This window comes from Hyla sarda, chromosome 9 (assembly GCF_029499605.1).
Source record: "Hyla sarda isolate aHylSar1 chromosome 9, aHylSar1.hap1, whole genome shotgun sequence".
NCBI classification, from domain to species: domain Eukaryota; kingdom Metazoa; phylum Chordata; class Amphibia; order Anura; family Hylidae; genus Hyla; species Hyla sarda.
The window spans coordinates 33,967,853-33,990,649 of record NC_079197.1 but is presented as its reverse complement, the minus strand read 5'-3'; the positions used below and the strand labels follow the sequence as shown (position 1 = coordinate 33,990,649).

The 22,797-nt window shown below is 43.6% G+C and overlaps 1 protein-coding gene across 4 annotated transcripts in view; it reads left to right on the top strand.

Moving 5' to 3' along the window:
- LOC130290354 (protein crumbs homolog 2-like) overlaps nt 1-22,797 on the top strand; it is a 125,793-nt gene that overhangs the window by 50,690 nt on the left and 52,306 nt on the right. For all 4 annotated transcript variants that reach the window (XM_056537866.1, XM_056537868.1, XM_056537867.1 and 1 more), the window contains 4 exons: nt 8,584-8,779; nt 8,899-9,038; nt 10,220-10,402; nt 10,811-10,924. In XM_056537866.1, the coding sequence (XP_056393841.1) occupies nt 8,584-8,779; nt 8,899-9,038; nt 10,220-10,402; nt 10,811-10,924 (633 nt within the window). The remainder of the gene's footprint in view (nt 1-8,583; nt 8,780-8,898; nt 9,039-10,219; nt 10,403-10,810; nt 10,925-22,797) is intronic.

Below are 22,797 nucleotides of genomic sequence, written 5' to 3'. Positions count from 1 at the left end.
GAACTATCCAGAGCAGGAGAAAATCCCCATAGCAAAGATATGCTGCTCTGGACAGTTCCTAAAATGGTCAGCAGAGAGCACTGTGGTCGTGACATCAGAGAAATACAAAAAGAAAAGCAATTCCTCTGTAGTATACAGCCTCTAAAAAGTACTGGAAGTATTAAGATTTTTTAATAGAAGTAGTTTACAAATCTGTTCAACTTTCTGGCACCAGTTGATTTAAAAAAAAAAAAAAAAGTTTTCCACAGGAGTACCCCTTTAAGTTTTATGGTAAAATGAAGGATGCAATTGAAAAGTACAGTTGGTTCCAGTAAAAACAAGCTCTCCCACGGCTCAATTATTAAAAAAAAAAATGTAAAAAAGGGAGTTATGGCTTTTAGAAGCCAATGAGATAATACATATTTAGAATTTTAGAGTATTTTAGAAAAACGCCACATAAAAAATGCAATAAATAAAAATAACACTTTGAAAGTTTGTGTGACAGAGGCCTGAGAAAGGATGGAATGATGGGACAAAGAGACCATTTCTGACCAAGAGGTAAAGCTTATAGCAGTGTTTTTCAAACAGTGCGTCTCCAGCTGTTGCAAGACTACAACTCCCAGCATGCCCGGACAGCCTTCTGCTGTCCTGGCATGCTGGAAGTTGTAGTTTTGCAACAGCTAAATACTATATCAAATTCCCATTCAGGCTTTTGCCTTCCTGGGACTAAATCCCCAAAGCTCAGGAACCCTAACAAAAATAATAAAATTTAACGTTTATTTCTTCATTAAAATTCTAATTAGGTGAGAAATCAAAAAATATAGTGATTTAAAACCACAGAAATTGGGTCAGATCAGGGTTATTTTGAGACATTCCCCTATCTAACCTTGGATAGTTAGATATATATATTTCCATTTGCCACCTTTTATATATGGATTATATTTCCTATCTAATATTTATCAGTAATTCTGTCCCAATTCTGCTATTAAAAAATACACTCCCCCGACGTTTCACCGGTCGTAACCGGCTTTATCAAGGGTCGGGGTGCTAATGGCCTAATGGCACCCCGACCCTTGATAAAGCCGGTTACGGCCGGCGAAACGTCGGGGGAGTGTAGTGTGTATTTTTTAACAGCAGAATTGGGACAGAATTACTGATAAATATTAGAGTGGAAAAATAGGAAATATAATCCATAAATAAAGGTAACAAATGGAAATATATATCTAACTATCCAAGGTTAGAAAGGGGAATGTCTCAAAATAACCCCGATCTAACCCAATTTCTGTGGTTTTAAATCACTATATTTTTTTATTTCTCACCTAATTAGGATTTTAATGAAGAAATAAAAGTAAAATTTTATTATTTTTGTTAGGGTTCCTGAGCTTTGGGGATTTAGTCCCAGGAAGGCGAAAGCCCAAATGGGAATTTGATATAGTATTTTGAACCCCTGGGAATACCTTATGGGTATTTTGGATTTATTTGCAACAGCTGAAGACACACTGTTTGGAAAATACTGTCTTATAGTTTAATTACGGTTCTCTATTCTACACCAAAGAATGAACTGAGGTTGGCCACCTACATAGCAGCATTTTTTCTCCTAAATTCTCACAGATTTAATGGTTCAGCAGCAGAAACCACCAATAAACCCTTTTTTATAACCCCTGTCCGCCTCGCCATGATGGGAGGGCTGGAGATTGCCTTCCCTGATCTCAGCTTGTAGCATAAAAAGACACTAGAATGCATTCACCCCATTGTGTGGCTTCCTCTTGGTTAGGTCATGGAAGCCAATAAAATTATCTGGTCACTTAGGATTCACAGCAGGAATAATCTGCATGGCCTCCGAAGCCAACCCCACCCCTCTTCCGCTGAGGGGACAGGGGGTTAATTTGGTATATAGCGAAAAAAGTAGTGACTAGTAGTGCTGAGCACAAATATTCGAAATGCAAATCTTTACAGTGAATATTTAGAATATAGCGATATATATTCGTAATGACGAATATTTTTTTTTCTTCACAGTACTTTGTATATGCGAATATGCAAATATTTGCGAATATCGGCACTTCCAGAAGACACTGATCCCTCCCTTCTTTTAGGTGAAAGATAAAATCGCGCATGCGCACCATGCGAATTTCACTACGAATTTTCACATGGAAAAAAAAAGGGAACAAACATAGCGAATATGCAAATTTCGCGAACATAGGACGAATATTAATCCATATATTCGTGAAATATCGCAAATTCGAATAGGACCCCTGCCGCTCATCACTAGTGACTAGCAGACCGGCAGAAAGACTACTACACCCAGCACGGCCATGCAAACTCTATATTACGTGTTTGGCTGATGGGTAAGAACTGACATGAATTCTTTGCTGTGATGAAATCGCGGGGTCCCGATCAGCTGCGGAGGCGAGCGGAGGTCTCATACCTTCAGCATTGAGCGGTATATGCATATAAGATTGTATATGAAGGGTTCAAATGGGGACTAAAAAAATAATGTAATAAAATTCGGAATCACCCCCCTTTTCCCATTTTTTCAAAAAAAAATATGTAAACAAAAATAGGCATAAACATGTTGTATCGTTCTGTGGGTAAATGTCCGAACTATTTATTTAAAAAATACATTTTAATTTTATATATATATATATATATATATATATATATATACATAATCTCTCCAACAACAAAAAACGCAGCACTCCAGTTCCAGCAAACGTGTATTTAAAGGGGTACTCCGGCGCTAAGACATCTTATAAGATGCCTGATCGCGGGGTTCCGCCCCTTGGGACCCCCGTGATCTTGCACGCAGCAACCCATTAGAATCAGTCCCCGGAGCACGTTCGCTCCGGGTCTGATTACTGACGATCACGGGGACCGGAGCATTGTGACATCACGGCCCTGCCCCCGTGTGACGTCACGCTCCGCCCCCTGAATACAAGCCTATGGGAGGGGGCGTGACAGCTGTCCATTTTAGGAACTCTCCGTAGCAGCATTGGTTTGTTATGGGGATTTACTCCTACTCTCGACAGTTCCTGAAATGGACAGAGGTGTCAGCAGAGAGCACTGTGGTCAGACAGAAAGGAAATTCAAAAAGAAAAGAACTTCCTGTGGAGAATACAGCAGCTGATAAGTACTGGAAGGATTGGGATTTTTTAATAGAAGCAATTTACAAATCTATTTAACGTTCTGGCATCAGTTGTTCATTAATGTTTTCCACTGGAGTACCCCTTTAAATACACATTTGCTGGAACTGAAGTGCTGCGTTTTTTGTTGGATATCTATCTGGAGAAACCTGATCAGGTTTTTTTGGACACTGGCACCACTCATATATTATTATTTGATAGTGCTGCATATAATGGTATATATATGTATATATATAAACTGCATGGTTGCCTTTGGCTGTCTGGGCATGCTGGCAGTTGTAGTTTTGCAACAGCTGGTAGTAACATGGTTGGGAAATACTGGTCTATAGTCTAAATTTAGACAAACTATTAGCTGGCCGACTTTTGCCGAATCTTAGGTCATGTATTTTTTGCACATTTAATCTGCTCACCCTTCCACGGAAGCCACGTCCGTTTCCACACATCCCTAGCTGGACAAGGCAAAAAATGCATCTAAAGCTTTATCTATGGCAGAATTGTGATGTGTTTGCAATAATAAATCTGCTGCATAGTCTGTTGGTGTTAATAGGAATCATTAACAGGTCGTAGGACATTCACCGCTTGTACTGCACCTTTAAATAACTTTTTTCCTGTGTGAATTTTATTATTACAGTTGCAAGTGTAAAACCAATATAATATATATATATTTTTTTCTCATTTTATTGTTAAAACTAAAATTGTTCCTTTCTTGTGACACCTGAGCGTTCAGCAGTAATATCATGGTGTTATACTGCCATCTGCTGTCAGAACATGTGAACAGTCGGCTACTGTAAACATTCATTACTGATTCCAGGGTGATGACAGTTCAGTATTATTATGCTGCATTATTTAATATTCAATGTATATGCAGAACACTAAATAATGTAAATTGACAGATTAAGGTTGTATTTATGCTCACGGTATCCTGTGCAGGATTTGAAGCTGCAGATTTGAAGCTGTTTAGTCATTTAGTTTACACTTAAATCTGCAGCGTAAATCCTGCGCATCATTTATGAGCAGGATACTGTATGTGTGACTACACCCTAAAGGGTTTACCCAGCATTAGGCTATGTTCACACTGCAAAATAGTGTCAGGACCGCTTGGAAATAGCTAGGACTGCTCAGAAATCTGCTCTCTCCATAGACTGCAATGTGTGGTGATGGTGTGATGAGGGCAGATGGAATTACCCTAGGGGCAGATGGCATTAAATATCTTGTGTTCGTGACGCCAGGATGTGGTTTATCCTCTACACCACCCGAAGGTATACCGCTGGATCCTGGGCTGGGGACAGGGGCAAATAATGACTCGGACACCAAGTTACGGAACTGCAGCTTTACTGAGTCAGACAGGTGTAACAGTCTATACAGCTCTGCCAGGCCCATGGAGGTGACAGGGACTTTAGAGACCACAGGGTTTGCTGAGAATTATGGTGGACTTGGACAATTTGATGCACGGCCACGCTGACTTGAGACAGGTTGACTTGGACTGACTTGACTGAGACTGACTATGACAGACTTTATCCCATTTGTAGCTTACCAAGTTTTGACTTGGACCTTGGGGGTAGTGGACTTGTGGATCCGTGGCTGCGTGGTAGACTTTGGCCTTCTCTGGACTCCAGACACACACCTAGGACTTGACCTTGCTGCACTCAGTAAAGAGCATAAGAGTGAGCTAGCTCCACCCAGGGCTTATATGGGGGAGACTAGGAGGGGTCCTATAGGTCCCCCTGTAGGTCACTGGTACCTTCTTTGGTTACAACACATAGCAACATTATTTAAAGGCAATTTATTTACATCACAATACATAACATAGGCACTGCTTATCTAGTTAGGGCACATAGGTGAAGGGGGGCCAGGGGTCACTGAATGGAGTCTGCATGACAGGGCAGCAAGGGTACGGGGGTGCAAAATGTATTTCTGAGCAGATTTCGATTAAAGAATTGACATGTCACTTCTTTCAGCAAAGGCCGGAATTAAGATTACAACGTGGCACGTTGCAGCAGACTCCAAATGAAAGCTGTATGAATGGGACTCTGCTCAGGGCTGTTGCAAGGATTTTTGCCACCCTAGGCAAAAACTAATTTTGTCACCCCTTTGACTTTTCCCATTGGCCCAACCAAGGGCGTATCTAGAAACCATAGGTCACTGATGCAAAAAGAATTCCCTGGGCCCCCCTACGTCCCGATGACCCCCTCCCCTGACCCTGGATGACCCTCTTCCCCGACATTGGCCACACAAAGATATCAGCAACTACAGCACTGATCAGTGACTCACAAGTGGCGTCTTCTCTGCAGTGTTATTGGTGCCCCCAAATCACTGATGTGGCATAGATTGGAAGCATCTGGGGCAAAGCAGAATATTGTACATTCCCCCAGGTAGGTATATAGGGCAGGTAGGTATGTGGGGCAGGTATATAATGCAGGTAAGTATATACTGTAGACAGGCAGGTATATGGGGCAGGTAAGTATATACTGTAGACAGGCAGGTATATGGGGCAGGTAAGTATATACTGTAGACAGGCAGGTATATAGACTATGTACCTACCTATCTTACTACATATATCTACCTACACTATATATTATAGTGAAGGTAGGTATATGAGGAAGGGTAGGTAGATATATAGTGTAGGCAAGCAGGCAATCCCTCAATCCTCTCTCTCTCTCTTCCTCTTCTTAAATAAAAAATCCCACTCACCTAACCTCTGCTACAGCGATAACACCAGGGCCTCCTCTGGACATCTCCATGCTGCGCGTGATGACATCATTGCAATGTGCTAGGTAAGCAAAGCGCCGCCTGTGTAAAGTACAGGAGCAGGGATTCGTGTTCATTGCTCATGTACAGTACTGAGTGGCGATGCATACACGGTACGCATCACCACTCATTTTACGTTCTTGGGGGGGGTACTTCTGATCAGAATCCCCTGCCAGTGGCTGGGGATTCAGTTTTTACGCCTCTCCACTGCAAGCGCCCTAAGGGTACGTTCACACGAGCGGATCCACATCGTATTTTATGCTGCAGATCCGCCGCTGAAGGACCGCTGTATGGTGCCTTTACAGGTGCCTGCTTGGAGCAGCAATCTGCCGCTACGAGCAGACACACTGCAATGCGCGTGTCATAGAAATGTAGAATGTATCGGCAGATAAGAACCATTTGGCGCATCTCGACTCCCCAATAATCTGAATACTATGAATAATCCCTGGCCCTATCTTATATGAAGGATAGCCTTATGCTTATCCCATGAATGCTTAAATTCCTTCACTGTATTTGCAGCGGCCATTTCTGCAGGAAGGCTATTCCATGCATCCACTACTCTCTCAGTAAAGTAATACTTCCTAATATTACTGAATAAACCTTTGCCCCTCTAATTTAAAACGATGTCCTCTTGTGGTATTTCTTCTTCTTTTAAATCTCCTCTCCTCCTTTACAGTGTTGATTCCCTTTATGTATATAAAGTCTCTATCATATCCCCTGTTTCTTCTTTCTTCTATACATGTTAAGGTCCTTTAACTTTTCCTGGTAAGTTTTATCCTGCAATCCATGTACTAGTTTAGTATCTTCTCTGAACTCTCTCTAGAGTATCTATATCCTTTTGGAGATACGGCCTCCAGTACTGTGCGAGTCGCTGCACGCAGTATACTTACACATCGCGGCAGCTCTCGGCCTAGCTCATGAATGAGGGGGAGCGGGCGTGATGTGTGCGAGTACACCTCACATGCGCGGGGACTCGCACATCACTTCAGTGTGTCTGCTCGTAGCAGCTCTGTTTCATTGAAGTGAATGAAGCCAAGCTGTAATAGCACAAACAGTTGTGGTGCTGTTTTTGGAAGAAATTAGCTCTGTTTCTTTTCTATTTCTATTATTACATGTGCATAATGGGGTCTGTGGTGTTTTGCCATGGTGTATGTTCTTTTGATAGATGTTAAGCGCTATTTTTACTGGCATATTTTAGAGAATAATTAAAGGAGTACTCCAGTCTAAAACAACTTATCCACCATCTGCAGGGATTAATGTCAGCAATCTCCTGCCCAGCGCTCCGGCTCTCCCCATGAATGCAGTGTGTCCACCACGGCACAAAGTTGTGGCCAATGCATCATCTCTATGTGAGAGACTGAGATACACAAACGCTGTATCTCCGGCTGACTTATAGAGATGCATGGAGGCAACGTGTTGGCCACAGCTTCGTGCCGTGTTTGACAAAGTGTCATTCATGCGGAGATTACTGGGGGTCCTAGCGGTGGGACCTTCCGCAATCTGACAATTATACCCGATCCTGCAGATAGAAGATAAGTTTTTTTTAGTAGGCAAGTGATAATGTGGAATACTTGGCATTATTCCTTTATTATCTGGAATGGCCTTATAAACACAAACCTATGGCAGACATGGGTGACTATGTTAGGCCAAGTATTCAATAGCAGACCTTACTTTGGTGATCACTTCTGTATAAAGCCATCCATGCTCATGAGCACCATGGCCTAAGTCCTAAGTCCATGGTTAAATGGGCACTGTCACCAACTTTTTTTTTTGATATGTTGTAGTGATGGAGGGAACGGGGTATGGGGGGAGGCTTTGACGGAGAGAACGGGCTAGCGCCGTAGCGCCGCATGGCACTAACTTATAGTTTATCTACACAGGGTGCCTCCAGCTGTTTCACTACTACAACTCCCAGCATGCCCTGACAGCCTATAGATGTCAGGGCAAGCTGGGAGTTGTAGTGGTGAAACAGCTGGAGGCACCCTGTGTAGATAAACTAAGGGCGGAAGTGTTGTCCCCAGCAGGCATCAGTGACGTGGTGCCTGCTGGGGAAGTCTGCCTGGTAGTGAGCACACTACCAGGCAGACAAAAAGTTATTTTTAATATAGTAAAAAGAAAAATTAAAAGCAGGGAGGGGGGTTAGGGATAGATTGGCAATAGGCAGGGACAGAAAAAAAAAATAGGATGGTGGGAGCTACCATTTAAGTCTTATTGTATGTAGAAAGAATAATGTTCCAGTACTGTAAGATCCCAATGAAATTCCTGCTTTATTCAAAAAATGTTTAAAATACAGACATATCCATGAGTATTAGCACAATACAGTCTGACTAGCATTTGTAGCAAAGGGATTAAAGTGAAAACCAACCTTCAGGTAACAAAGGGGACTCTCTTATTTAGGGCCCTCATCTATTAGCCAGTCTAGACAGCAGTAACAAAGAGCATCTCTCTGGAGGACAGGGCACATGTACAACACACAGACTAACCATAGATTTCCATGAACACAGAGTAATACTTAATTTCCCCTGTGGTGGCGCTGCAGGGAATGGTTTACATGTCCACAGTTTCTTCTACAGCTGATCACTGGGGGTCTACGCAGCAGGATATCCTGGGAGCAGATTCATTTTGGGCGACATTTTTACCAAGAATTAAACTGTCCACATCAGAGAACCAAGAGTTTATTACCTCAATCTAATGTGATCGTTCCTTGTGTCTGAAGGTGTCAACTGCGAGACAGAGATCGATGAGTGTCAATCGAACCCCTGCCAGAATGGAGCCACATGCCGGGATCACATTGGCTTCTTCACCTGTAAATGCCCTGCAGGGTATGAGGGCGAGTTGTGCCAGTCAGATATCGATGAGTGCCAAAGCCATCCATGTCAGAATGAAGGAGTTTGCATCGATGCCATTAACAGGTTGTCTGCTCCAGATTTTTCTTCTTCCTTTTACATTTTTCCTATTGTTATTGATTTCACGTAAACAAGTGATGGATCCTGGTGGCCGGTACATTACTTACTTGTATTCTAAATTACAGGTTCCATTGTAACTGCTCTGACACAGGATTTGTAGGAGAGATGTGTGAAATTGACATCTTGGAGTGTTCCTCCAACCCGTGTATGAATGATGCCACCTGTCAGGAAAGAATCAAAGGCTACAATTGTCTCTGCTGGGCAGGTAAGTGACTGCCGATCACACAGCGTATTCAGATAATCTGCTCTGCCAGCGAAGAGTTGTGAGAGAACCTTCATCCATGGCCATACATACTATACAGGTAGCAAGACAGTGGATATTCTGCCTATAGATTAGGTCATCTTTAGAGGCACAAGGATGTACAGCATGGGATCATATAGTTATAGGGCCCAGGAGTGTTTGTGTGGGGTTTGATATAGTGCAGTAATGCAGCAGCTCTCTTCTATCTCGTTACCTCACTGGAGGATAGATCTATAGATATACCCATACCTATCCACCCTGTCAATCCAGACATAGAGTATAAAAAATTAAAAAAAGAAAATAGAAGTGCATGGCAACAAAATCCAAATATAAAGGATGCCATACACACAAGGCAAACATCAGCAGGGCCTGCTTACCTACTAATGTGTATGGGTCCCAACTTCGGGGACAAAGGGTAGGCAGATGGCTAGAGCACCACAATGGGTGGGGGGCACAAGTTCTTTTACAATCACCTGTTGCTACACAGCACAACTTATTTCAACCACTGGCACCTCTATCACCAGTCACCCCATACTGTAAGTAGGCATACTTAGAGAGAACCGGTGCTGTTAGAACTAGACTATGCCCCAGCATCTCCCCTGCTGCCACCACAGACTTCCATTTAAAAGGTGAATTGTCTTACAGCTATATTGCATGTAAGATACAGTATATATGTATGTGGAGTGGGGACATTTGGGGGGGACATGAAGACCCTGGGAAAGCCACTGGTGGGGTCTGAATGTTGATGGCCTGGGGGGGGGGGTCTATTTGTCTTATCTGCCTATAGCACCAAAAAACATCTTGTCTCAGCCCTGCCCAATACTCCCCTGACAACACGTGTAGATCACGAGGTCAGGAGACATACAGTGTCTTTTGCATCCTGTTCTGGCAGTAGGCGTTTTCTTACTTTTATATATAAAAAAAAAAAAATGTATGCCTAAAAAGTATGACACAAATAATGCGTAAACTTAGCCTAATGTGTGAGTTCTGCATTCTGTAAATATAACCCCCCATGCTTCATCATGCTCTACTACTCTCTCCATACCTGACATTTTCTGTATTACATGTAAATATAACCCCCATGCTTCGTCATGCTCTACTACTCTCTCCATACCTGACATTTTCTGTATTACTTGTTTGTGCAGGGTATTCTGGAGATCACTGTGAGTTAGATGTCGATGAATGTGCTGACCGTCCTTGCTTACACGATGGCCTGTGTCTTGAACGATCGAACCAGAGCCTTTATGGAACACATCCGGAGTTTAGCCCAGATTTCACCTATGATGGCGCCGCAGGATATTTGTGCAGGTGTCAGCCAGGATTTACAGGTAAGTAGCTTCTATTACAAACCAGGTCTGTGCCTGCTGGTTTCATTTGGGTCAGTTGTCAAGACATTATTCCAATGTTGGCCCCATGACTGTCATACTGTTGCTTATTTGGAATAAGATGATCAGGTGTAAAATTAAAAATCCCATATTACTGTCGTAAGTAATCAGTAGTGGCTGGTTTCCCTTTCCTACACTCTATAGCCTTTAAATTAACTCAATGTACTGTACATATTTGTTGCCTATATCTAGTGTTACTCACCACTACTTTTCTATGGAACTTCAGGCTTTATACACATTGGAAACCAATTTTACTATTCCCACATAGCTGATAAGGGAAATTACTCTGCTCCTATGGTATGACAGTAAGGATACAAACATTACAGCTGACCACATGGATTTCATTTCTAGGGGAAAACTGTTCGGTGAACATTGATGAATGTGCCTATGCCATATGTCACAATGATGGGACCTGTGTTGATCTGATCAATGCCTTCACATGTCTGTGCGCTCCTGGATACACTGGTAAGTCAGACACATATATCACTAAATTTACTAAGCTGTCAATGGGTTCTGACCTTCTAATATACTATATCAAAATGCACTCCTTAAAGGGTTACTCCACCCCTAGACATCTTATCCCCTATCCAAACGATAGGGGATAAGATATCTTATTGCGGGGGTCCCGCATATAGCATGCGGCACCCACCTGTTTCTTGTCCGGAAGCGCTGGAGGGTCTGGGTTGCGACCACGGGAACGGAAGTCTGTGACGTCATGACTCCACCCCCGTGTGATGTCACGCCCCGTCCCCTCAATGCACTTCCATGGGAGGAGGCGTGACGGCCGTGATCAGACATCAGACATCTTATCCCCTATCCTTTGGATAGGAGATAAGATGTCTAGGGGTGGAGTACCCTTTTAAGCTCTGGGTTGGTGACCATGTGTCTACTGGCTTTAAACTCCTTCACAAACAAGTCACCAAGATTCGGTGAGACAGTGCCATATTCTTGACACCATCTTGGAACTCTGCTCATGCCCAATGTGAAGAAATCATTAATGGTTTGCTTCTACCTCATAGACATATTTAGTGCTGGTCTATGACATCTTTAGTTCTTGGCTATATTGTTGGGCTCTGTAGCTTGCTTCTGTTAGTTTCTGATAACTTTATGGTCACTGCTTTTGTGGTTTTGTAAATTTGTTTAGTGGGCACAATGGTATGGACAATAGCAGGTGGATATTTCTACTCTGCTGAGATTACTGGAAAATCTTCTTAATGTATTGACACAGTGGTTTGCTATATGTGCACGGTGGCGCCACTGTTAAGGTATTATGTACCAGTGTGGGGACAGGCTACAAGGTTTGTCTTTCTGTTCTGCTAGTTGCTTCTCTGCTTTTGTGACAAAAGGGGGTTAGCATCTGATCTATGGGGATCAATGTATGTAAATATGTGACATCCACAAAGTATAAATGGGGTCAAACATGAGAGGTGGCTTTGTAGTTTACTCCTCCATGCATAGGATGATGATCTTTAAAAACTTCTGGTAGTGCTTCAGGGACCTGAAATGACCACCCTGCTGTGGGGATGACCATTTAAAAATTCTTGACTCAGATGAGGCACAACAATTTTAGGCAACATAAATAACTCCTTGAGGACACAGCAATTTTTCCCTTTTGTGTTTTAGCTCTTTCCTTCGTGCCTTTTAATAGCCATAAATCTTTACATTTTTCCACCTACAGGGCCATAAAAGTGCTTGATTATGTGGGACCAGTTTTACTTTGCATCACATAAAATCTATGTCAAGGCCCCCAAAAATGATTGAAAGAAATAAACAATTATATTTTTGCAATGTTCGTTTGGCAATGTTAGTTTCTACACAGTGCACATTTTATGTCAATAGGACATTATCTTTATTGTGTAGGTCAATATGATTATGATACCCTATTTATAAAGGTTTTGTTTTATTTACTACTTTAAACAAATTATCACTTTTGGTAACAAAATGACTATGCTTAAAATTGCCCTAGAACACTATTTTTGTATACAAAGGGCTCATTTTTTGGGGCCATGATCTGTAGTTTTTATTGGTACCATTTTTATTTAGATAGGATTTTTTTATCATTTTCTATTAGTGTATCTGTCGTTTACAAAAACTTTTGATATAATGTAGATAATACCATCATATATATATATATATTATACATTGATAAAAAAAAATTGTGTATAACTTTGGGTGAAAAAATGCTGTCCCTGCAGCTATTGCCTATGTCTCTCTATGAGGAGTCCAAATACAGGAAGTGAGGGCAGGACAAGCAGGGCTCTATGCAGGCTCCTGGCTTGTCAATCAGCATGCTAAGTGAGCCGGGAAGGTGTCACAAGACTTTAGTGCATAGAACTGATTGTCCCCGGTGCACAGAGCCCTGCTTGTCCGCAGTGTACAGAGCCCTGCTTGTCCTCAGTGTACAGAGCCCTGCTTGTCCTCAGTGTACAGAGCCCTGCTTGTCCCCAGTGTACAGAGCCCTGCTTGTCCCCGGTGCACAGAGCCCTGCTTGTCCTCAGTGCACAGAGCCCTGCTTGTCCTCAGTGTACAGAGCCCTGCTTGTCCTCAGTGTACAGAGCCCTGCATGTCCTCAGTGTACAGAGCCCTGCTTGTCCTCAGTGTACAGAGCCCTGCTTGTCCTCAGTGTACAGAGCCCTGCTTGTCCTCAGTATACAGAATCCTGCTTGTCCTCAGTGTACAGAGCCCTGCTTGTCCTCAGTGTACAGAGCCATGCTTGTCCTCAGTGTACAGAGCCCTGCTTGTCCCCAGTGTACAGAGCCCTGCTTGTCCCCACTGCACAAAGCCCTGCTTGTCCTCAGTGTACAGAGCCATGCTTGTCCTCAGTGTACAGAGCCCTGCTTATCCCCGGTGCACAGAACCCTGCTTGTCCTCGCTGCACAGAGCCCTGATTGTCCACCCTCACTTCCTGCATTTGGACTCCTCACAGAGACATACAGAAAATAGTTGTAGGGACAAAAATATACACATTTACACATACATATAATGGTATTATCTACATTATATTAAAGTTTTTGTTAACAACAGGTACACTTTAATAATTTTTTCAGGCATATGAATTGACCAAAAATCAGCAAAAATTCTGCACTTCTGAATTTTTTCTAGGTTTACACCATTCACCATGCCATTGCATTAACCCCTAAACCCTGTTACAGGACAAATGCATACATCCCAGCACCCGACGCATGCTGGGACGTATGCATACATCCTGCTAACCTTCTGCACTGCCACATGCAGCTTAGGAGATCAGCAGCAGGATCCAGCTGTCAATCACAGCCGGGATCCCGCCGCAGCTGCCGGGGCCACGATAGCGCCGGTTCCGGCAGCATTAACCCCATAGATGCCGTGATCAAGCCTGATCACGGCATCTATGGTGTTGACAGGAGGAGGATGCTCCCCCTGTTCACAAATGGTGGCGCCGCGATACGATTGCGGGTCTCCGTTGGTTACTATGGCAGCCGGAGGCCAACTGATGGACTTCTGTCTGCCAGCTACTGTAATGTGTGCAGCTCATCAGGGTATACTGTGCTGCAGTACAAATGTATTGCAGCATAGTATAACCTGTAAAAAGTGAAAAATGTTATAATAAAAGACAAGCCCAACAAGATATGCATGACCTGGCATTGGTAAGATTGAAATGCTCCGGAGGATTTCCCTGCTGGCATACAGGAACCGCACAGCCCGACTTCCTTCAGTGCTCGTGTGTGGTGCTTCTCAAGTAACAGCAAATCCAAATATTCACATGAAGAAAAACAGCTTGGAGCACTCACCTCGGACACAAGGCTCATAGTGCTAGAACTTCTTTATTCACATGACAAGTGAAACGTACAGCAGGGAGGTAGGAGGATGGAACGAGGACGGGTGGGCTCAGAGGAATACCACAAACAAAATGGTGTGGTGTTGTTTTTAGAAGAATTTTAAGGGGTACTCCGGTGGAAAACCTTTTTTTTTTTTCTAAATCAACTTGTGCCAGAAAGTTAAACAGATTTGTAAATTACTTCTATTAAAAAATCTTTATCCTTCCAGTACTTATTAGCAGCTGAATACTACAGAGGAAATTATTTTCTTTTTGGAACACAGCGCTCTCTGCTGACATCATGGCCACAGTGCTCTCTGCTCTCTGCTGACACCTCTGTCCATTTTAAGAACTTTCCAGAGTAGGAGAAAATCTCCATAGCAAACATATGCTGCTCTGGACAGTTCCTAAAATGGACAGAGATGTCAGCAGAGAGCACTGTGGTCATGATGTCAGCACAGAGAGCTCTTTGTCCAAAAAGAAAATAATTTCCTCTGTAGTATTCAGCAGCTAATAAGTACTGGAAGGATAAAGTTTTTTTTATAGAAGTAATTTACAAATCTGTTTAACTTTCTGGCACAAGTTGATTTAGAAAAAAAAAAAAGGTTTTCCACCGGAGTACCCCTTAAAATTCTTCTAAAAACAACACCACACCATTTTGTTTGTGGTATTACAACATGGCTCCATTCACTTCAATGGAACTGAGCTGTAATACCACGCACAACCCAAGGACAGGTGTGGTGCTGTTTTTGAGTAAAATCTGCTGTTTTTCTAATCCTGGATAACCACTTTTAGGCTAGGTTTCCACACAGTTTTTTTTATTGTTTTTTTCTGGCGTTTTTTGGAAAACTGCCACTGCCGTTTTTGAGCCAAAGCCAGAAGTAGATCCAGCAGGAAGGAGAAGTATAAGTCCTTCCTTTATATTTTCATTGCTTTTGAATCCACTTCTGGCTTTGGCAGAAAAACGCCAGAAAAAAACCTGTGTGCAAACCTAACCTCAAGGTCATATAAGTCTCTAATGCTTGTCAATTCTGACCATTTTGGATTAAAAGGGATTTTCTGATCTAGGATGTGACCACCAATTTTGGAATTTTGTGAATTTATTTCAGTTTATGCCATTCACTTATCAATAACAATATATATTTTAATTAAAGCATTTCCTCAGGTTTCAAAACCAAATATGCTTATTGGTGGGTGGGTGATTGAAATTTTAATTAGGGGAGGGGCTTTTTTATATTTAAAAAAAAATTGTTATTTTTAAAAATGTTTGTTTAAAAATGTATAAAATGTTATTTATTTAATTTATTTACTTTTTAAGTCACTCTATGGGATTTTTATAAGCAATTATTAGATTGCTAATAGTGAACAATTCAATCCTATTGCATAGCATTGACCAGTTAGATCAGTGCTCTGCTAGTAGAGCCACCCAACAGCTGCCATAGTAACCGATCGTCGCCTTAAATACAATGATTACTATTGCTTGTGGCATTTAGGGGGTTAAAGGACCAACATCAGCTTGATTGGCTGATATCAGCATCTTTAAAGGGGTACTCCGGCGCTTAGACATCTTATCCCCTATCCAAAGGATAGGGGATAAGATGCCTGATCGCGGGGGTCCCGCCGCTGGGGACCCCCATGGTCTTGCACGCAGCACCCCAGTTAAAATCAGTCCCCGAGCATGTTCGCTCTGGGTCTGATTACCGGCCTCCGCCCCCGTGTGACGTCACGCTCCGCCCCCGTGTGACGTCACGCTCCGCCCCTCAATGCAAGCCTATGGGAGGGGGCGTGACAGCTGACCCTTGAGACAAGGTTTAAATGTCTCAGTTCCATTGCTAGGCCCTGCACCAAGGGCATGCTTCAATACAGTTAGTGTTTCCTTCATGGCAAGCGCTGTAAATATAATGGTCCAGTGTCATAGGTGCAATTGATGATATGGATGGTACATGTCTTTTTTCCTGCTTCGAGAACCCTCCCTCAAACAGAGCTAATTTCTTTCAAAAACAGCTCCACGTCAGTCCCCAGGTTGTGTGTGGTATTAATAGAACTGAGCTGAAGAACCACACCCAACCTGGAGACAGACTGGGAGAGGTTTTTGATAGAAAGTAGCTCTATTTTTCTATTCCTGGATAACCCCTTGAAGACATTAGTAGGGATTATATGCTAAGCCAGAATCTCTCCCAGAAGGGGCAGTTACTCTTGAAAAGAAATCAATAAATGTGATTTTTTTTTTTTTTTTTTAAAGAAGTATATTACAAAAAACTATTGTTTTGCCAAACTGTACATATACATTTTTTTATATCTGACTCTGCCCATTTAAGTCCCTTTTGAGGGTCAAAATGTAATTTAAAAAGAAGCTACCTCCAGTAGGTGGAAGATTGAGTATTTCATGGTTTGTAAGACTCAGTACACCAGAAACATCATTCCCTCTTTTCTGTCACTGATGGGAATCCTTTGGCACACTTCTTTTCAAGACCCAAACAGCAGCCTTACAGGTCAAGACTTCTCCACAGCCAAAGCTTCTCTCCCACTACTTGTCACGGGCATGAAACATACCCTTCTTGCCTATCTGTTGTCTTCTACTTACACCACTGCATTAGTGGCACCTTGTCACACAGGCAAGGAATGCGATGGCTTCACAACGTCAGCAGGATACGACACTCTGCTTTGGGAGGCCCATTTTATCAGCATTCACGGGGTCTCGTGGGCTCACATACACCAATCATAGTCATACAGCAGCCCTATGTTAGGCACATTTTCCTCTGAAGCCTTGTTTCCAAACCACCCAAATACAGCAGAAATGAACAATAGCATGTTACACATTAATTAAATGTACGATGCGTCAAGCATGATAGTAGGGCTGGGCGGTATATACCAGTTCATACCGAATACCGAATGTTTTGGGCTGCACAATATGAATTTTCCCCCATACCGCAGTACCGGTTGGGCTCCACTCCCTCGGGAATGTATTATCAGGCTCAACGCAGCGCTTTCCCCACATCGGGGAAGTAATCCTATGTTACCCGCCTGCGCTGTTCTGCCCCCCCCCCCCCCCCCCCCCCAATTAATGATCAGCCCAGCGTGGTACTACTAACATATGTCAAGCACTGCCCTCCTCCTCTTTGTTGGGGGCCGCCGGGCGCTGGCACTCTATACTGTACGCCAGTGGTCTCCAACCTGCTGACCTCCAGATGTTGCAAAACTACAACTCCCAGCATGCCCGGACAGCCAACAGCTGAGCCCAATGATAGGCTGAGCCCACTGTCATGTAAGAAGCCGGCTTCTCTTGCTGGGAGTTGTAGTTTTGCAACAGCTGGAGGTCCGCAGGTTTGAGACCACTGGCGTACGCTGTATACCTATGCCCGGGCTGCAAAAGATACAGAAAATAAACTTTTAACTCACCCACCTCGGCCGGACAGCCGTCAGCCTATCGCCGGCCGAAACGATGCCCCGCCCCGGCCAATGATAGGCTGAGCCCACTGTCATGTAAGAAGCCGGCTTCTCTTGCTGGGAGTTGTAGTTTTGCAGCAACTGGAGGTCCGCAGGTTGGAGACCACTGGCATACAGTGAGTTCCATCGCTGGCGGCCCCCAACAAAGAGGAGGAGGGCAGTGCTTGACATATGTGATTAGCACCCTGCGGGGCTGACCATTAATTTGGGGGAGCAGAACAGTGCTGGCGGGTCACATGATTTTGGGGGGGGGGGGAAGCTGAACACCGCACGCGAGTCACATGATTGGGGCAAGGGGGGGACAGAACAGCGCTGGTGGGTCACATGATTTGGGTGGGGGAGGGGGGTGACAATACCGTTATATACCGTGGAACCGCCGTAAGTTAAAAAAAAATACCGTGATACACATATTTGGTCATACCGCCCAGCCCTACGTGATAGTAACGTTCAAGGCACAAATGGTTAACACAAAAACAAGGTAAATTCCTAAAATGGAATTGTTATCCCAGATGTGGACCTTTACACAGGTTTCAATACGTTTCTTCTTTGTATGTTGAGGTGCAGGCCTTAGGGAAACATATTTTCCTTAATAAAAGGAAATGAGGTCTAAAGAACAAGGGATTTGTCTTGGAGTTTCAGACAGTGACCAGTGGAGGAGTCTGCCATCACTGCCCTCAGTCCTGCGATGTCAGCTTCCCTGGAGGGCACCGAGGTTGAGAATGCAGTGGGAGCTGCGTGTTCTAAACAATTCATGGTGGAGAACGGTGGGAGGATGAGCACAATGAAGCCAAGAGGATCAGTTCAATGGGGTGAACAGGTCTCTTGTTTATTGCTGTGATATTGCAATGGTTGTCTACACAGTCTGATATGATAAGCCAATATCTCTTTAAAAATATATAATATAACTATCTGTCTGTCCGTGTAGCAACACTTATGACATGCAGAATGTCCCCATTATGACCATTTACCTTCACTCATGTCCTCCAATAAATTGACATGTTGACCTAGGTCATTGTACACCAACCTATGGTCCAACAGCAAAATATGATCTCCTATAATGAGCCATGGATTCCTTCTGAAATCAATGAGATGTAGATTTAACATGGAGCGATAAAATTAAAAATAAAGAAAATAAAAACTCCATGTGACCATAACCTAATAATCTGGAACTGGAGAGCAAGTGTACAGCAGACACAGTCAGATTCCCATCAGAACTCCGATATAAAAAAACTTCACTCTGGCAAAGCCACCAAGAAGACAAAGCCTCTGCAACCCCTTACGCTTCTCACCCATATTTAATATATGGCAATACATAGTGTTAGCCAGAATAATCCATGTAGTGGTAAATTTACCACCACATGAACCTGTCACCAGTTGTATGCTGCCCAAACCAGGGGGCAGCATGAAACAAGGTGCAGGCAGCTGGATGGGTGTTCCAGAGAAATCATAGTTTAAAGGGGTACTCTGCCCCTAGATATCTTATCCCCTATCCATGGGGACCCCCGCAATCTCTCCTGCAGTACCCTGTCCACCATCTGCATGGAGCGAAGATCGCTCCTTGTCTAATGACTCACGATACAGGGGCCAGAGTTTTGTGATGGTATGGCTCTGCCCCCTCGTGACATCACACCCCACCTCCTCAATGCAAGTCTATGAGAGGAGGTGTGGTGGCCACCACGCCCCCTCCCATAGGCTTGCATTGAGGGGGTGGGGCCATGATGTCACGATACTCCGGCCCCTGTATCGTGAGTCATCAGACACGGAGCGATCTTCACTCTGTGCAGCTGGTGAACGGGGGTGCTGCAGGAGAGATCGCGATCAGACATCTTATCCCCTATCCTTTGGATAGGGCATAAGATGTTTAAGATCGGAGTACCCCTTTAATAATGCCACCAGGAGACAGGTAAGTTGTTACAGGGAATGGTCCCAGGGTTGCTCTATCCCCTTCAAGTGCTGGGTGATGTATTTGTACATTTAGGGAGAGATGCGTCACTTGGCCCCTGCAGGACACCAGGAGAGCAGCCACAGGTCACGTCCCAATGACTAGTTACCCAGGTCTTAGACATTTTTATAAATTATGATTAGAGATGAGCGAACTTACAGTAAATTCGATTCCTCACGAACTTCTCGGCTCGGCGGTTGCTGACTTTTCCTGCATAAATTAGTTCAGCCTTCAGGTGCTCCGGTGGGCTGGAAAAGGTGGATACAGTCCTAGGAAAGAGTCTCCTAGGACTGTATCCACCTTTTCCAGCCCACGGGAGCACCTGAAAGCTGAACTAATTTATGCAGGAAAAGTCATCAACTGCCGAGCCGAGAAGTTCGTGACGAATCGAATTTACTGTAAATTCGCTCATCTCTAATTATGATTTCTCTGAAGTGCCCAAGAATTTTAGAATACATAATACTGTGTCGGAATCACGCTGCCCGCACCACTTCATGCTGCTTCCCAGTTTGGGCAGCATAAAACTGGTGACAGGTTCCCTTTTAATTATGTTGGTAAAAAAGTTGAAACTTCAACAGAACATTTTACTTCTAGCACAACTGGACACTGACAATGCTTGAGGGAACTGTACCTTTAAGAGAACATGCACCACTTGCTTAGTGAGCAAAGCGAGGCCTGGAATAAACAACATGGCCTGACAAGAAAATAAAGCCACTAATCCCCTGCACTCTGTCTATTAATCCCTCCAGAGTCAGCTTATTAGTTCATATTAGGATCACAGACCCTTCACAGGCATCGTGAGAAGAGAATACAGAACAGGCTGGGGGGCCGCTGTGATACCATCGGGCACTATACCGGGTCACAGGCTGAAGAGGAATTTAGTCACTTTAGAATAAAAACCCAGATATGTGATGTACGGTATGTGTTACTTATCAACTGCAGATCGAGAACCAATGTCCACTCACATATCCTTATTTAAAGTCTTAGACACATTTAGGGTCTATTCACACATACAGTATTCTGCGCAGATTTTATGTGCAGGATTTGAAGCTGTGTTTAGTCATTTAGTTTACACTGAAATCTGCAGCAGCAAATCCTGCGCATCAAATCTGTGCAGAATACTGTACGTGTGAATTGACCATTAATAGTAAATGTTGTAGATCATAATATTGTGACTGGAGGGCGACTGGAGCAAAAGGGCTAAAAGTCACACATTTTTGTGTATACAAGGGATTGTCCAAAAATACAAGGCTTTTCTACACCTAAACAGCAGGTGTAAAAAGGATCATCCAGGAATAGAAAAACAGAGCTTTTTCCAAAAAAAACAGTGCCACGTCTGTCCTCAGGTTGTGTGCGGTATTACAGCTCCATTCACTTCAGTGAGGACAGGTGTGGTGCGGTTTTTGGAAGAAATCAGCCCTGTTTTTCTAATAATGGATAATCCCTTTAATAAATAACCCCCTATTGTGCCTGATACTCTTATGGCAAGACTGATGTAGTCACTGTAGATAGCACATACTAGGCACTATATCCAGCACTCTTTGGGGTTTTATATTATACATAGGAGTTTAAACAACACCTAATATGAAGTTAAAAACAATATTTTATTGAAATTGCAATTTTTGACTCAAATAGTCAAATATTATACATGTTGAGCAAGGAGTTCAAAAAACACCTAATAAACAAGTTAAAAACAATATTTTATTAAAATTAAAAAAACATTTTTATAAAAAAAAAAATATAAATATGCAAAGTGAAGAAGTACTGTAATGGTCAACCAATACAAAAAATGGGGCTTGCAAAAAGAGGTTGCTATATCATGATAACCACAGGCTACCCTATAAGAAAAGTGCCATATATTAGCAGCATTTGCAGAGGTAGTATGTGTGTAAACAGGTACATCTAATAGTAGTAAAATGCACAGGATCACTACGCAGCAACTATGCCAAAAACAAGTGCAATTGGAGAGTACAGAGAGACACGTGCCATAACAAAAATATCCTCATCAATAAATATTATTTTCCTAAGTAGAGGTTTTATGGCACAGATTACATATCTCATATCATACAAGGTGCCCGGAAAGAAAATGCAGGAGTATAGGGTAAATAAAATATTTATTAATGAGGATATTTTCGTTATGGCACGTGTCTCTCTGTACTCTCCATTTGCACTTGTTTTTGGCATAGGTGCTGCGTAGTGATCCTGTGCATTTTACTACTATTAGATGTACCGTATATACTCGAATATAAGCCGACCCGAATATAAGCCGAGGCCCCTAATTTCACCCCAAAATCTCAGGAAAAGTTATTGACTCGAGTATAAGCCTTGGGTGGGAAATACATCATCCCCCCCCTGTCATCATCCCCCCTTCATTATCACCGCCTGTCATCATCCCACACCCCCCCTTCATCATCCCCTTGTCATCATCCCCTTGTCATCATCCCCTTGTCATCATCCCACACCCCCCCTTCATCATCCCCTTGTCATCATCCCCTTGTCATCATCCCCACCTCCCTTCATCATCCCCTTGTCATCATCCTCTTCTCATCATCCTCTTGTGAACTCTTCGCCCTCAGTGGTCTTCAACCTGCGGACCTCCAGGCTTGCTGTCCGGGCTTGCTGGGAGTTGTAGTTTTGAAACCTCTGGAGGTCCGCAGGTTGAAGACCACTGCGGCCTTCAACATCATCCAGCCCCCTCTCACCCCCTTTAGTTCTGTACTTGCCTCCACTTGGCGCTGGTCCGGTGCTGCAGGACTGTCCGGAGAGGAGGTCGTACGGTGGGATAGTGGTTCCGGGCTTCTATCTTCACCGGGGAGGCCTCTTCTCTGCGCTTCGGGCCCGGCCCCAGAATAGTCACGTTGCCTTGATGACGACGCAGAGGTACGTTCATTACCAAAGTCCCTCTGCGTGGTCGTCAAGGCAACGCCTCTATTCGGGCCCGAAGCGCAGAGAAGAGGCGCCCCCGGTGAAGATAGCAGCCCGGAACCACTATCCCACCGGACGACCTCCCCACCGGACAGTCCTACAGCACCGGACCAGCGCCGAGCGGAGGTGAGTACAGAACTAAAGGGGGTGAGAGGGGGCTGGATGATGTCGAAGGCCGCAGTGGTCTTCAACCTGCGGACCTCCAGAGGTTTCAAAACTACAACTCCCAGC